General features: G+C 46.8%; 1 protein-coding gene across 1 annotated transcript in view; it reads left to right on the plus strand.

Moving 5' to 3' along the window:
* The first annotated feature begins 4105 nt into the window (after positions 1-4105).
* The window catches only part of si:ch211-236l14.4 (SITS-binding protein), a 91587-nt gene continuing 81517 nt past the window's right edge, over positions 4106-14175 (plus strand). Inside the window, exon 1 of the mRNA XM_060838373.1 lies at positions 4106-4663. Coding sequence (XP_060694356.1) covers positions 4199-4663 — 465 coding nt within the window. The 5' untranslated portion in view covers positions 4106-4198. The remainder of the gene's footprint in view (positions 4664-14175) is intronic.

Here is a 14175-nt window from a genome sequence, read left to right on the forward strand (position 1 = left end):
TTCTGAAGGAGCCTACCATGGGGAACCTTATTAAATGCCTTGCTGAAATCCATATACACCACATCCACAGCTGGACCCTCATCAACTTTTCTAGTCACATCCTCAAAGAACTTGATAAGGTTTGTGAGGCATGACTAGCCTCTCACAAAGCCGTGTTGACTGCATTTAATCAGGCCATGCTGCTTCGCGCCCGAGGGGCTCACCTTCCTCAAACAGTATGCAACAAGGTATAACTGTTTGAGAGGGAAATGGTCATAAGGGACTCCTGCACTGCCTGCCAACACTTCTGGGGGTCACCCCAACATTTTTCAGTCTGTGTACTATTGGTGGTGTGACCAGCTTGCTAAACGTGCTATCCACCACATTCTCAGCTTCAGTGAATTTCCATAGTGAGTCCATCTGCAGCTCTAAGTGCTCCATTTGGCAAATCAGGAATTGCAGATGAAGACACTTCCTGCATACAGGATCACCATAGACACTGGAAGTCTGATTTCCCATATACTGCAGGAGCATTCCATGGGGTCCAGTTCTCCTGCCATTGTGCACCTTACTGCGAATCCTCTTGCAAGGATGCCTGCCTTGAAGAAGTTCTCCTCCTCTCTCTACAAGAATCTCAGGGAGTTCCTCTCCCACTGCACTCCCAGGTCATTTCCTCTGCCCTGGTGCTACTTTCTCCCCACCCCCACCCTCCTCTCACTTATCTCTCCACCCTTCAGGCTCTCTGCCTGTATTCCTGAAACATCAATATTACTGCTCCTCGGATGCTGCCTGAACTGCTGTGCTTTTCCAGCACCACTCTAATCTAAACTCTGGTTTCCAGCATCTGCAGTCATTGTTTTTACCCAATACTCAACACTCTGTTCCTAACAAACTACGAACTATAAAAATAAGAACATTCCATGCCTTCTGGGTATTGCTCTCACTTGGTCTCTAAAGCTCGTCTGAAAGCAGCCAATCCTACACCACTTTTTGAGTTATGATGTCCTGTCTGAAGCTCCACCCCTGGATTCAGCTCCTCCTCCCTCCTAATCTGTGTCAAAGAAGTACAACTCCCTACAGGTCAGGCAAATTAAAAATTCATCCTGTTCTTCAGTGCTTTCATCATTATATTGTCCTCCTGTTTCTGTACCAGTCGAAGCAAACACTCAGAGACACAGAATGGCTCTACCTTCTTCATCTTTATTCCAAGCCCTGGAGAGACCGCAATCGCCCATGTACATGAAGACATGAGTTCGTAGTCTTCTCTTGAACAGCAGATTTTTAAAGAATTATATATCCCTTACAGGGATCAGCATCCAAATAAGGCAACATCTATATTGATTGGGTGACCATTACAATCAGCAAGTATCAATAGTAAAGATTAAGCCACCTAGCATTACACATAGATGTTATGATATGGAGATGCCAGTGTTGGACTGGGGTGTACAAAGTTAAAAATCTCACAACACCAGGTTATAGTTCAACAGGTTTAATTGGGAGCACACCAGCTTTCGGAGCGACACTCCTTCATCAGGTGATAGCAGAGGGCTCAATCCTAACACAGAATTTATAGCAAAAATTTACAGTGCAAATTTGTAAAATTGGGATTGAAATCCCAGTGTACATTACACAGTAAATTTTTGCTATAAATTCTGTGTTAGTGGAGGGCTCAATTCTATCACCTAATGAAGGAGCGTCGCTCCGAAAGCTACTGTGCTCCCAATTAAACCTGTTGGACTATAACCTGGTGTTGTGTGATTTTTAACAATAGATGTTCTTCACCTCGCTAAACACTAACCTTGCCTCCAGCACCTCATTGTTTACTGGTCAAAGTCATGTGAGCTGAGCCTTTGTCCCTCAACTTAACTCTTTCCTTACCTGCTCATACCTTATACGCATTGTCAATAGAATCCCTACAGTGTAGAAACAAGCCCTTCAGCCCACATCAATCCCTCTAAAGGCCATCCCTGCATTCCCCATGGCTAACCTAGCTAGCCTACACACCCCTGGTTACTAGGAGCAATTTAACATGGCCAATCCACCAAACTTGCACACCTTTGGACTGTGGGAGGAAGCCCATGTAGACATGGGGAGAATGTACAAACTCCACACAGAGAGTCACCCAAGGCATGAGTCGAACACAGTTCTCTGGATCTGTGAAGCTGCAGTGCTAACCACTGTGTGTATAGTTTATCTGAACATGTGCAGAATCACTTTATATCTGAACAACTCAAGAGTGTAACCCAAATTACCTTACAAACTGACAGCCCAAAATCTGATAATTAGTGTGACAAAAGCATTGTGCAAAGGCTCTTGACATGCAGTGGTAGTGTCACTAACTCTCACTTGGGAGGTCAGGGTTCTTGTTGCAGGTGTGTATAATAACAAATCTGAACAAGTTAATTAAATTAACCTAGAAAAGCACCCTGATAGAAGAACCTTCCCTTCTCTGTTCAGCAAATTTGTTTGGCAGGCAAGAGAAAGTTGACGGTAGTGTTGTGCTGCCACCTACTGGGTATAAGGAGGTCCAGGTACAAATTAACCACGGTTAGCTGGCGACTTGGTAAGGAGAAGTACAACCACCTGATGAAGGAGCGGCGCTCCGAAAGCTAGTGTGCTTCCAATTAAACCTGTTGGACTATAACCCGGTGTTGTGGTGATTTTTTTTTTAACGTTGTACACCCCAATCCAACACCGGCATCTCCGAATCATGATAAGGAAGAAAGTGAGGACTGCAGATCAGAGTCGACAAATGCGGTGCTGGAAAATCACAGCAGGTCAGACAGTATCCGAGGTGCAGGGAATCATCCGGAAGGGCTTATGCCCGAAACGTCGACTCTCCTGCTGCCTGACCTGCTGTGCTTTCCTAGCGCCACATTTATTTGACTCTGGCTACTTGATAACTTTATCACAGGATATCTGTGCAAGTGAATACACTGATTGGGACATGAGGAACTGAGGGTCATTACTTGTTATTGTCAAAGGTAAAGGCTCAAAACATAACAATGAGCTGGAGAAGATATCCAAGACTACGTACCAGCTTCTCTTTTGTTCTGATGTTGGTGGCGATCCCTCACTCCTCTTGCCATTGTATGATTATCGGGCCACTATTGATCACGCATAGAGGCGGTCGGGCGACAAATCATTTAGCGCTGTGCATATTCATTGATGCAGTCTGAGTCCATCTCTCGTTTTGAACTGGTTCCGCACTGAGTTTGTCTCCGATTTTGATCCTGTTCCACTCTGGATGTGTCTTTGGTTTTGATCTGGCTCCAGTTCCATTGGATGTCCATCTCTGATCTTGTCTGGGTCCTGGCCAGGGCTATCTCTGACCTTGTTCCATGCCGGTCATTTATCTGATTTTGAACAGTTCCTATCCAGGAAGATCTCTGCTCTGGTTCCAGTCCGGGTCCATCTCTGATCTGTTCTTTCCCGAGTCTATCTCCGATCCAGGTCCACTGTACGTCTATTTCTGATCTGGTTCCAGTCCGGTCTGTTCCTGATTTCGATCCACTTCTGATCAGATTCCAGTCCAGGTGTAACTCAGAAGTAGATCCAGTCTAGATCTATCTTGATCTGGTTCCAGTCTACATCTTGTCCCTGGTTTATATTCAGTTCACGACTATCTCTGCTGCAGCTTCAGTTTGGGTGTATTATTGATTTGGTTCCACTCTGTCTCTTCCTCTCATCTAGTTCCAGTCTGGATCAGTGGTGCTGGAAGAGCACAGCAGTTCAGGCAGCGTCCAAAGTGGGTCTATCTCTGTTCTTATACCCATTGTAGGTCAATCTTTGACTTGTTTCCAGTCCCGGTATATCTGACCTGAATCTGATCCGGGTTTATCTCCAATCTTGTTGCAGACCAGGTCTGTTACTGATCTGGTTCCAGTCCCGGACCGTCTCCGGTCTGGTTCCAGTCTAGATCTGTGTACGAACTTTTTCCAGTCACGGTCTATCCCTAATTCGGATCTGTCTCTGGTTTTGGTCCGGCTCCAGTCCGGGTCATGTGCTGAGCGCTGTGTGAGTGAGTGGGGACAGCGAGACGGAGCTAGAGTCCGGCAGTCATTGCAAGAGCGGAGTCAGTGGCTCGGTCCTGGGCTCTCTCACCGGGCACCGGGGCTCGGTCCTGGGCTCTCTCTCACCGGGCACCGGGGCTCGGTCCTGGGCTCTCTCTCACCGGGCACCGGGGGCACAGTCCCGGGACAGGGCTGCTCTCTCCGGGATGGCACGGCGGCGCGATGAGTCGAGCAGCCCAGCTGCAGAGTGCAGTCTGGAGGCGGGCAGCCGGGAGATGAGTGAGCCGTGGAAAGGGGCTCTGGGCTGTGTGGGGGTGGCTCTGCTCTTCCTCATGACCATCGGGGTACTGTACTGGCAAGTGGCCGAACGGCCGGAGCCTGCCTGGCTGCTCAAGGGCCAGCTCAGCGGGTTGGTGTGGCACAGCAAGAGGTCAGTGCTGGCACTTCGATCCGTGCTCGGGGAGCAGTCTTTCGCCCTCATCCAGCCTCGGCACCTCCCCCTTTCCGGACACACGCTCCTTACCAACCGCTGCTGGTACAACCAGAGCCTCCTGTGCTCCAGCTGGGATGGCGTGAGTGAGCTACAGGTACTGCTGGAACCCATCAACCAAAGCCTGGCCGAATGTTACCGAGTGGAGTGGACCCCCAGACACTGCCAAGTGGCTCTCAAGGTAAATCCACTGCTCCCAGGCAAGCTGCGACTTGGTCAGCAGTTCAGTGTCTGTCATTGACAACAAACGGCAGGTACGATTCGTTCCATTGTTAGCACCAACTTGTGTGTGGCACCAGGAATCGGTGCTGAGACCTCAACTGAGTTCACACTTGATAGCAGTGGCTTCAATGACCCTAACCTTATGGTTAGGCAAAAGTGAAGACTGCAGATGCTGGAAATCAGAGTCGCGATTAGAGTGGTGCTGGAAAAGCACAGCAGGCCAGGCAACATCCGAGGAGCAGGAAAATCAGGATGCTGCCTGACCTGCTGTGCTTTTCCAGCACCATTCTCATCCTAACCCAATGGTTGACAAATGAACGTATGGTGCAGAAATAAGTTGTGAAGAGGATGTAGCAAAGCTACAAAAGGGTGTCAATAAGTGAGGTGGGATCTGGCAAACAGGGGCTAACGAGGGAAATGTGAAGTCCATTTTGGCAGAGAATTAAAAACAAAGAGCATATTATCTAAATGGTGAGTGCAGAGGTTTCAGATATGTGAGCCGGGGGGAGGGGTTTGGGAACTGTAGTCCATGAATTTCAAAGGAAATCCAGTAGCATGTTGTAATTTATTTTGTGGGGAATTGAATATAAAAGTGGGAAGGTTATGCTTCAATTATACAAGACACTGGTAAGATTGCATCTGGAGCACTGTCACAGTATTGGCCTCCTTACTTAAGAAAGGATGTAATGCATGGAAGAAGATTTACCAAACAAATCTCTGCAATGAAAAGCTTGTCTTATGAGGAAAGGTTTGATAGGCTTGGTTTGTTGTACTGGAGTTTAGAAAGTGAGAGGTGACTTGATTGAAACATTCAAGATCCTGAGAGGTTTTGGCACCTTGTGGAGTTGTGCTTATCAAGCAGTCTGCTTTGTCCTTGATGTAAAGCTTCTTGACGGTTGTTGGAGCTACATTCATCCGGGTAAGTGGGGAATATTCTTTGTGCCTTGTATATGATTGACAGGCTTTGGGGAATCAGGAGATATCTTAGTTGCTGCAGTGTCCCTAGCCTCTGATCTGCTCCTGTAGCCACTGTATTTACATGGCAGATCAAGTTCAGTTCTGGTCAATGGTAACCCCAAGATGTCACAAATAATGATACAACCCCATGATGTGAGTGATTTGGCATTTGTAATGCCATTGAATGTCAAGGGACAGTGGTTTGAATGTCTCTTATTGGAATTGGTCATTGCCTGACATTTGTATGGTGTAAATGTACTTGCCACTTGTTAGCCCAAGCCTGGATATTATCCAAGTCTTGCTGCTTATGGACATTGACTGATTTGAACATTAACCAAATCAATTAAATTTTAAGAGGGTTAGGCTGTAGTGGAGTGCACAAACTCCTACAGGAGAATAGAGAGGATGCAGTATTACAGGAGGCACCATATGATGGGCTACAAACACGCTATCTTGTGTACTTTCACTGTTATATATAACACTAGTGCTATGTTACACAGTGTCTGATGCAAGCAGGCTGTTTTACATGAGTCTTCCATATATTGGCTGCTTTGTGTTAATATTATGGTTGCATTCTACGTGTTGCAGGTTACAGCGAGGACATGGGATCCAGGAATAGCTGGATACATGGCAGATGAACTTCACTGTGAAGTAGTATAAGGTGATGCAATTGATAAGGTGTCTTTATTATAGGAGAAAACTCTAAGGTGTTTCCAAGGACCAATGATCAGAGAGAATTTGGCACTAAGTCATGTAAGGAAATGTTAGGGAAGATAACCAAGCTTCTAGTCAATCATTTAAGTTTTAAGAAGTATCTTAAAGGAGGAAAGTAGTGAGGTGCTGAGGATTTGGAGGGAGAATTTGAGAACTCTTGGCCTAGGCTGTTGATGAGACATGGAGGGATATCTTAGTTTATAAGATTGGAGAATTTTCATAATGTGAAGACGGGACTTCACCTCTACAAGTGCAGTGGTCACTCTTACTGATACTGTCATGAACAAATGTATCTGCAGCTAGCAGATTGGTGAGGAAGAGTTCAACTATGTTTTTCCCTCGTTACTTGCCACATACCCTGTCCAGCAGCAATATCTTTAGGACTCGAACAACTTCCTCAATATAGTGGCTACTGCATGGTCATTGGTGGTAGTGGATATTGAAATTCCTCACCCAGAGTACATTTTGTGCCCCAGCCACCCTCAGTGCTTCCTCCAAGAGTTGTTCAACACGGAGGAGTTTTAATACTTTTTATTCACTCGTGGGGTATCGATGTCGCTGACTGGGCCAGTGTTTATTATGTTTCCCTGGAGAAAGTGGTGATGAGCTGCTGCCTTGAACTGCTGCAGTTGACGTGCTGTAGTTAGACCAACAATGCCATCAGGGAAGGAATTCCTGAATTTCGTCCCAGCAACATATATTTTCAAGGCGATATATGTCTAAATCATGATGGTGAGTGGCTTGGAGGGGAACCTGCAGGTGGTGGTGGTGTTCCTCTGTATCTGTTGCCCTCATCCTTCGAGATGGAGGTGACTCTTGGTTTGGAAGGTGCTGTCTATAGAGCCTTCTATAGTGCATCCTGTAGATAGAACACATTGCTGCTACTGAATATTAGTGGGGGAGGGAATGGGTGTCAGCCAAGTGGTTTGCTTTGACCTGGGTGGTGTTGAGTTTCTTGAGTAACATTGGAGCTGCAACCATACAGGAAAATGGGCAGTGTTCCATCATATTCCTGACTTGTCTTGTGGATGGTGAACAGGCTTTGGGGAGTCAGGAGGTGAGTTACTTGCAACAGTATTCCTAGCCTCTGACTTGCTCTTGTAGCCACTATATTTATATGGCGAGTCCAGTTAAGTGTCTGATTGATGGTAACCTCCAGGTGGTTGATAGTGGCCGATTCAGTAATGGTACCTCCATTGATTGTTAAAGGGTGGTGGTTAGTTCTGATTCATCATCCAAGGGAGAAATGTATAGAACATAGTACAGTACAGCATATTACAGGCCTTCAGCGCACAATGTTGTGCTGAACATTTATCTTAATCTAAGATCACCCTAATCTACATACTCCTCAATTTACTGCTATCCATGTACTTGTCCAGTAGTTGCTTAAGTGTCCCTAATGTCGTTGACTCTACTCCCACCAGTGGCAATGCACTCCACGCACCCATCACTCTCTGCATAAAGAACCTATCTCTGACATCTCTCCTATACCTTCCCCCAATCACCTTAAAATTCTGACCCCTCATGACAGCCATTTCTACCCTGGGGAAAAGTCTCTGGCTAACTACACTATCTATGCCTCTCGTTACCTTGTACACCTCTATCAGGTGTCCTCTCTTCCTTCTTCTCTCCAGTGTGAAAAGTTCTAACTCACAACCTCTCTTCATAAGAGAAGACCTCCAATCCAGGCAGCATCCTGGTAAATCTTCTCTGCACCCTCTCTAAAGCAGCTACATCCTTCCTACAATGAGGCAGCCAGAGCTGGACACAATATTCCAAGTGTGGTCTAACCAGGGTTTTATAGAGCTGCAGCAATACCTCACAGTTCTGAAACTCAATCCCCCTGTTAATGCAAGCCAAAACACCATTCACCGCCGTAACAACCCCATCAACTTGGGTGGCAACTTTCAGAGATCTATGTGTGTGGACCCCAAGATTCTGCTGTTCCTCCACACTGTCAAGCATCCTGGCTTTAACAATGTATTTAGCATTCAAATTTGACCTTCCAGAATGAATCACTTCGCATTTATCCAGGTTGAGCTCCGTCTGCCGCTTCTCAACCAAGCTCTCCATTTTATCAATGTCTTGTTGCAGCCTGCAAAAGCCCTCAACGATATCTATAACTCCACTCCCCTTTAACAAAGGAACAAAAGAATTAGGAGCAAGAGTAGACCATCTGGCCCTTCAAGCCTGATCCACCATTCAATAAAATCATGGCTGATCTTTTCATGTACTCAGCTGGATTGTAAATCATTGGCAAACTTTCTCACTCACCTTTCTGCTTCTTCATCCAAGTCATTTTTAAAAACTACAAGGAGCAGAGGCCCAACAACAGATCCCTGTGGACATCACTGGCCACCGACCTCCAGGCGGAATCCTTTTCATCACTACCACTCACTATCTACTTTCGGCCAGCCGATACTATATCCAGACAGCTAAATTTCCCTCCTAACTTTCTGAATGGGCCTACTGTGGGGAACCTTATCAATGCCTTACTGAAATCCATATACACCACATCCACTGCTTGGCATTTGTCAACTTGTCTCGTCACATCCTCAAAGAACTCAATAAGGCTTGTGAGGCATGACCTGCCCCACACAAAGCCATGCAGACTACCTTTAATCAAACCATACTTTTCCAAATAGTCATGAATCCCACCTCTCAGAATCCATTCCAGTACCTTGTTTACCATAGACGTAAGACTGACAGGTCTGCAGATCTAAGGGATTTCACTATTCCCTATCTTGAACAGAGGAACAGCATTCGCCTCCCTCCAATTATCTGGCACTACTTCCATGGAGCGTGAGGAGCAAAGGTCATCACTAGAGGCACAGCAATCTCATTCCTCGCTTCCCATAGTAACCTTGGATTTATCTGGGCAAAAGTGAGGATTGTAGATGCTGGAAACCAGAGTTTAGATCAGAGTGATGCTGGAAAAGCACAGCAGGTCAGGCTGTATCCGAGGAGCAGGAAAATCGACGTTTCGGGCAAAAGCCCTTTATCAGGATAAAGGCAGGAAGCCTCCAGAGTGGAGAGATAAATCACTTTATCTGGATCTGGATTTATCTGGTCCAGCCCTGGGGAATTATCTATATTGATGCTTCCCAGAATTTCCAGCACATCCACTTGCTTAATATCAATCTGTTCAAGCCTATTAGTCTGGTTTATAATGTTCTCACTCTCAACAAGGTCCCTCTAGTGAATACTAAAGCAAAAAGTTAATTTTGGCCTTCCCCTACCTCTTCAGACTCCAGGCACAATTTCCCTCCATTATCCCTGAACGGCCCTATCCTCTCTCTGATCATTCTCTTATTCATCACTTAAGTGTAGAATGCCTTTGGGTTTTCCTTAATCCTTCCCACTCCTTAGTTCATTTTTGAGTTCTTTCCTAGCTCTGTAATCCTCTAAAGCTGTGACAGAACCTTGCTTCCTCAGCCTTAAGTAAGCTTCCTTCTTCCTCTTGATGAGAAGCTCCTCTTTTCTTGTCATCCAAGGCTCCTTCACCTTGGCATTCCTTGCCTCTCTCAGTGGGACAAAGTTATCCAACACTCCCAACAAGTGCTCCTTAAAAAACCTCCACTATTCTGTTGTGCACTTCCTGTAGAACAATTGTTCCCAATTTATACTCCTCAGCTCCTGTCTACTTGCAGTATAATTTCCCCTCCACAAATTGAATACTTTCCCATACTGTCCATTCCTATCCCTCTCCGTGGCTGTGATAAAGGTGAGACAGTTGTGGTCACTGTTGACAAAATGCTCCCCTGCTGAGCGATCTGACATCTGGCCTGGCTCATTATTTAGTAGCAAATCCCAGATGACTTCCCTGTGAGGTATGTGCTAATCAGCAGGAAGTTTCCTTAGCCATGTTCAACCTGAAGCCATGAGACTTCATGGGGTTTGGAGTCATGTTGAGGACTCTCAAGGTAATGTGCCCCTGACTTTGTAATAGTGTATATCACCTCTCCTGCCAATCAGTCAGGATATATCCATAGGCGGTGATGGTGATGTCTGGGACGTTGTCTGTAAAGTATGATTCCATGAGTACAACTATGTCAAGCAACATCCTGACAAGTGTGTGAGACAGCTTTCCCAATTTTGGCACTAGCTTCAGATGTTAGTAAGGATGACTTTGCAGAGTTGACAGGGCTGTTTCTGCCATTGTTGTTTCCTGGCTATACCAGCTATGAATGGCAGATTTCCTTCCTGGAAGGACCTTGGTCCACTAGATGGGATTTTCTGACATCATTCGTGTTTTAGACCATAAGACCATAAGAAAAAAAAACAGGAATAGACTGTTCTGCCCCTCAAGCCTGCTGCACCATTCAGTAGGATCATGGCTGATCCAAAATTCCTCATGTCCTGTGTTTTCCCCATAAAAGTTGATTCCTCTACTGATCAAGAATCTATTCATTTCAGTGTTAACTATACACAAGGACTCTGTCCCCACAGGCAAGATGTTCTAAACTTGCTCAATCCTCTGAGAGAAGAAATTCCTCCTCATCTCAATCTTAAATTGGCACTACTTTATTCTGAGATTCTGCCCTTTAGTACTGGACTCTCTCATGAGGGGAAACATCCTCTTAGTATTAAACTTGGCAAGCTCCTTAAGAATTTTATTATGTTTCAATGAGATCACCTCCCATTCTTCTAAACTCCAGTGAGTAGAATCCCAAACTGTTGAGGCTTTGCTCATTAGACAATCCTTCTGTACCAGGGATCATCCTAGTGTTTCCTGCCCATTAGCCAATTCTCTATCCATGCCAATATGCTACCTCTGACGTCATAGGCTCTTATCTTATGTCTTAAGCTTTTGTGAGGTACTTTGTGAAACATTGTCTGGAAGTCTAAATAAAGCTCATCTACTGTTTCCCTCTATCACTCTGGTTGGGGTTTCTCTTTCAGACATGATTTCCCTTTCATGATGCCATGCTGGCTCTTAATTCCAGATTTTTGTTGTTGAATTCAAATTCCCCTCTCTGCTGTGGAGGGATTTGAACCCCAGTCCCCAGAACATAACCTGGGTCTCTGGATCAATCAGGTACCAATAATTATCAGTTCTCATCCACACAACGTGCAGCCCTCCACTCCCTCTGCTCCAATCCCAACCTCACCACCAAACCAGCAGATAAAAGGGGTACAGTGGTAGTTTGGTGCACTGACCTCTACACCGCTGAAGCCAGGCGCCAACTCGAAGACACCTTCTCCTACCGCCCCCTTGACCATGACCCCAACCCCCCCCCATCACCAAACCATCATCTCCCATACACAACCTCATCACCTCAGGAGATCTCCCATCCATAGTTTCTAAACTCATAGTCTGGGAACCCCGCACCGCCTGATTCTACCTCCTTCCCAAGATCAACCAGCCCGACCATCCTGACTAACCCATTGTCTCATCCTGCTCCTGCCCCACTGAACTCATCTCTACCTACCTCACTACTGTCCTATCCCCCAGTCCAGGAACTTCCCACATACGTTTGAGACACTACCTATGCCCTCCACCTCCAAGACTTCCATTTCTCCGGCACCCAACGCCTCATCTTCACCATGGACATTCAATCCCTCTACATCTCCATCTGCCATGACCAGGGCTTCCAAGTCCTCCGTTTCTTCCTCTCCTGACGTCCCCAACAGTACCCTTCCACTGACTCTCATTCGTTTGGCTGAACTGGTCCTCACCCGTAACAATTTCTCCTTCGAATCCTTCCACTTCCTCCAGACAAACGGGGTAGCCATGGCACCTGCATGGGCCCCAGCTATGCCTAACTCTTTGTCCATCTTCCGTAGTTACACCGGCACCACTCCCACCTCTTCCTCTGTTACATTGATGACTGCATCGGTGCCACCTTGTGCTCTTGCGAGGAGGAGGAGCAATTCATCAACTTCACCAACATATTCCAACCCGACCTTAAATTCACCTGGACCATCTCTGACACCTTCCTCCCCTCCCTGGACCTCTCCATCTCCATCAATGATGACCGACATAACGTTGACATTTTTTACAAACCCACAACTCCCACAGCTACCTAGATTACACCTCTTCGCATCCTACCTCCTGCAAAAATGCTATTCTATATTCCCAATTCCTCCGCCTCTGCCGTATCTGCTCCCAGGAGGACCAATTCTACCACAGAGCACACCAGATGGCCTCCTTCTTTAAAGACCATAATTTCCCCTCCAAATCATCTTATCTTGCACCTTCACCCTCAAACGCACACCTTGATCCATAACAAGGATGGAACCCCTCTGGTCCTCACCTTACATCCTACCAACTTCCGCGTAAATCACATTACCTGCTGACATTTCTGCTACCTCCAAACGGACCCCATTACCAGGGATATATTTCCCTGTTGTGGTTCTGTTCGCCGAGCTGGGAATTTGTGTTGCAGACGTTTCATCCCCTGTCTCGGTGACATCCTCAGTGCTTGGGAGCCAACTAGCCATGAAATGACACGACCAGCTATCCTTAGTAGCCACACACGCAGATGACAAGCAACATGAGTTCGACTGGGACAACACTACTATTATAGGACAAGCCAAACAGAGAACAGCCAGGGAATTCCTAGAGGCATGGCACTCATCCATACATTCAATCAATAAGCACATCGACCTGGACCCAATATACCGACCACTGCAACAGACAGCTAGAACTGACAACTGGAAGCGGCAGAGACAAACCACTATAAATGCCGGAGGAAACATCACAGAAGCGCTTCACAGGAGGCTCCCAAGCACTGAGGATGTCACCTAGACAGGGGACGAAACGTCTGCAACGCAAATTCCCAGCTCGGTGAACAGAACCACAGCAACGAGCATCCGAGCTACAAATCTTCTCACAAACTTTGGATATATTTCCCTTCCCGCCCCTTTCCGCTTTCCGCAAAGACCGTTCCCTCCGTGACTACCTGGTCAGGTCCACGCCCCCAACAACCCACCGTCCCATCCTGGCACCTTCCCTTGCCACCTCAAGAATTGCAAAACCTGCGCCCACACCTCCTCCCTCACCTCCATCCAAGGCCCCAAAGGAGCCTTCCACATCCATCAAAGTTTACCTGCACATCCAACAATACCATTTATTGTATCCATTGCTCCCAATGCGGTCTTCTGTACATTGGGGAGACTGGGCGCCTTCTCACAGAGCGCTTTAAGAACATCTCCAGGATACCTGCACCAATCAACCCCACCGCCCCTTGGCTGGACATTTCAACTCCCCATCCCACTCTGCCGAGGACTTGCAGGTCCTGGGCCTCCTCCATCGCCACTCCCTCACCACCCAATGCCTGGAGGAAGAACGCCTCATCTTACGCCTCGAAACACCTCAACCACAGGACATCAATGTGGACTTCACCAGTTTCCTCATTTCCCCTCCCCTCCCCTCCCCCCACCCTCCCAACCTTCTCCAGTTCCAACCTGCTAGCTCAGCACCATCCTCATGACCTGTCCTACCTGCCAATCTTCCTTCCCACCTATCCACTCCACCCTCCTCTCTGACCTATCATCCAAACCTCCATCCACCTATTGTACTCTTGGCTACCTTCTCCCCAGCCCCACCCTCCTCCCATTTATCTCTTCACCCCAACGGCTCCCTGCCTCATTCCTAGTGAAGGGTTTTGTCTGAAACGTCGATTTTCCTGCTTCTCAGATGCTGCCTGACCTGCTGTGCCTTTCCAGCACCACTCTAATCTAGATCTCCAGCATCTGCAGTCCTCACTTTTGCCAATACCTTTCCCTTGTAAAGGCTTTGTATTGTATGTAGTATCCAGTTGGTAGATGGGTTATAATGTCACAAAGTCAAAGAGA

Source organism: Hemiscyllium ocellatum, chromosome 18 (assembly GCF_020745735.1).
Source record: "Hemiscyllium ocellatum isolate sHemOce1 chromosome 18, sHemOce1.pat.X.cur, whole genome shotgun sequence".
NCBI classification, from domain to species: Eukaryota; Metazoa; Chordata; class Chondrichthyes; order Orectolobiformes; family Hemiscylliidae; genus Hemiscyllium; species Hemiscyllium ocellatum.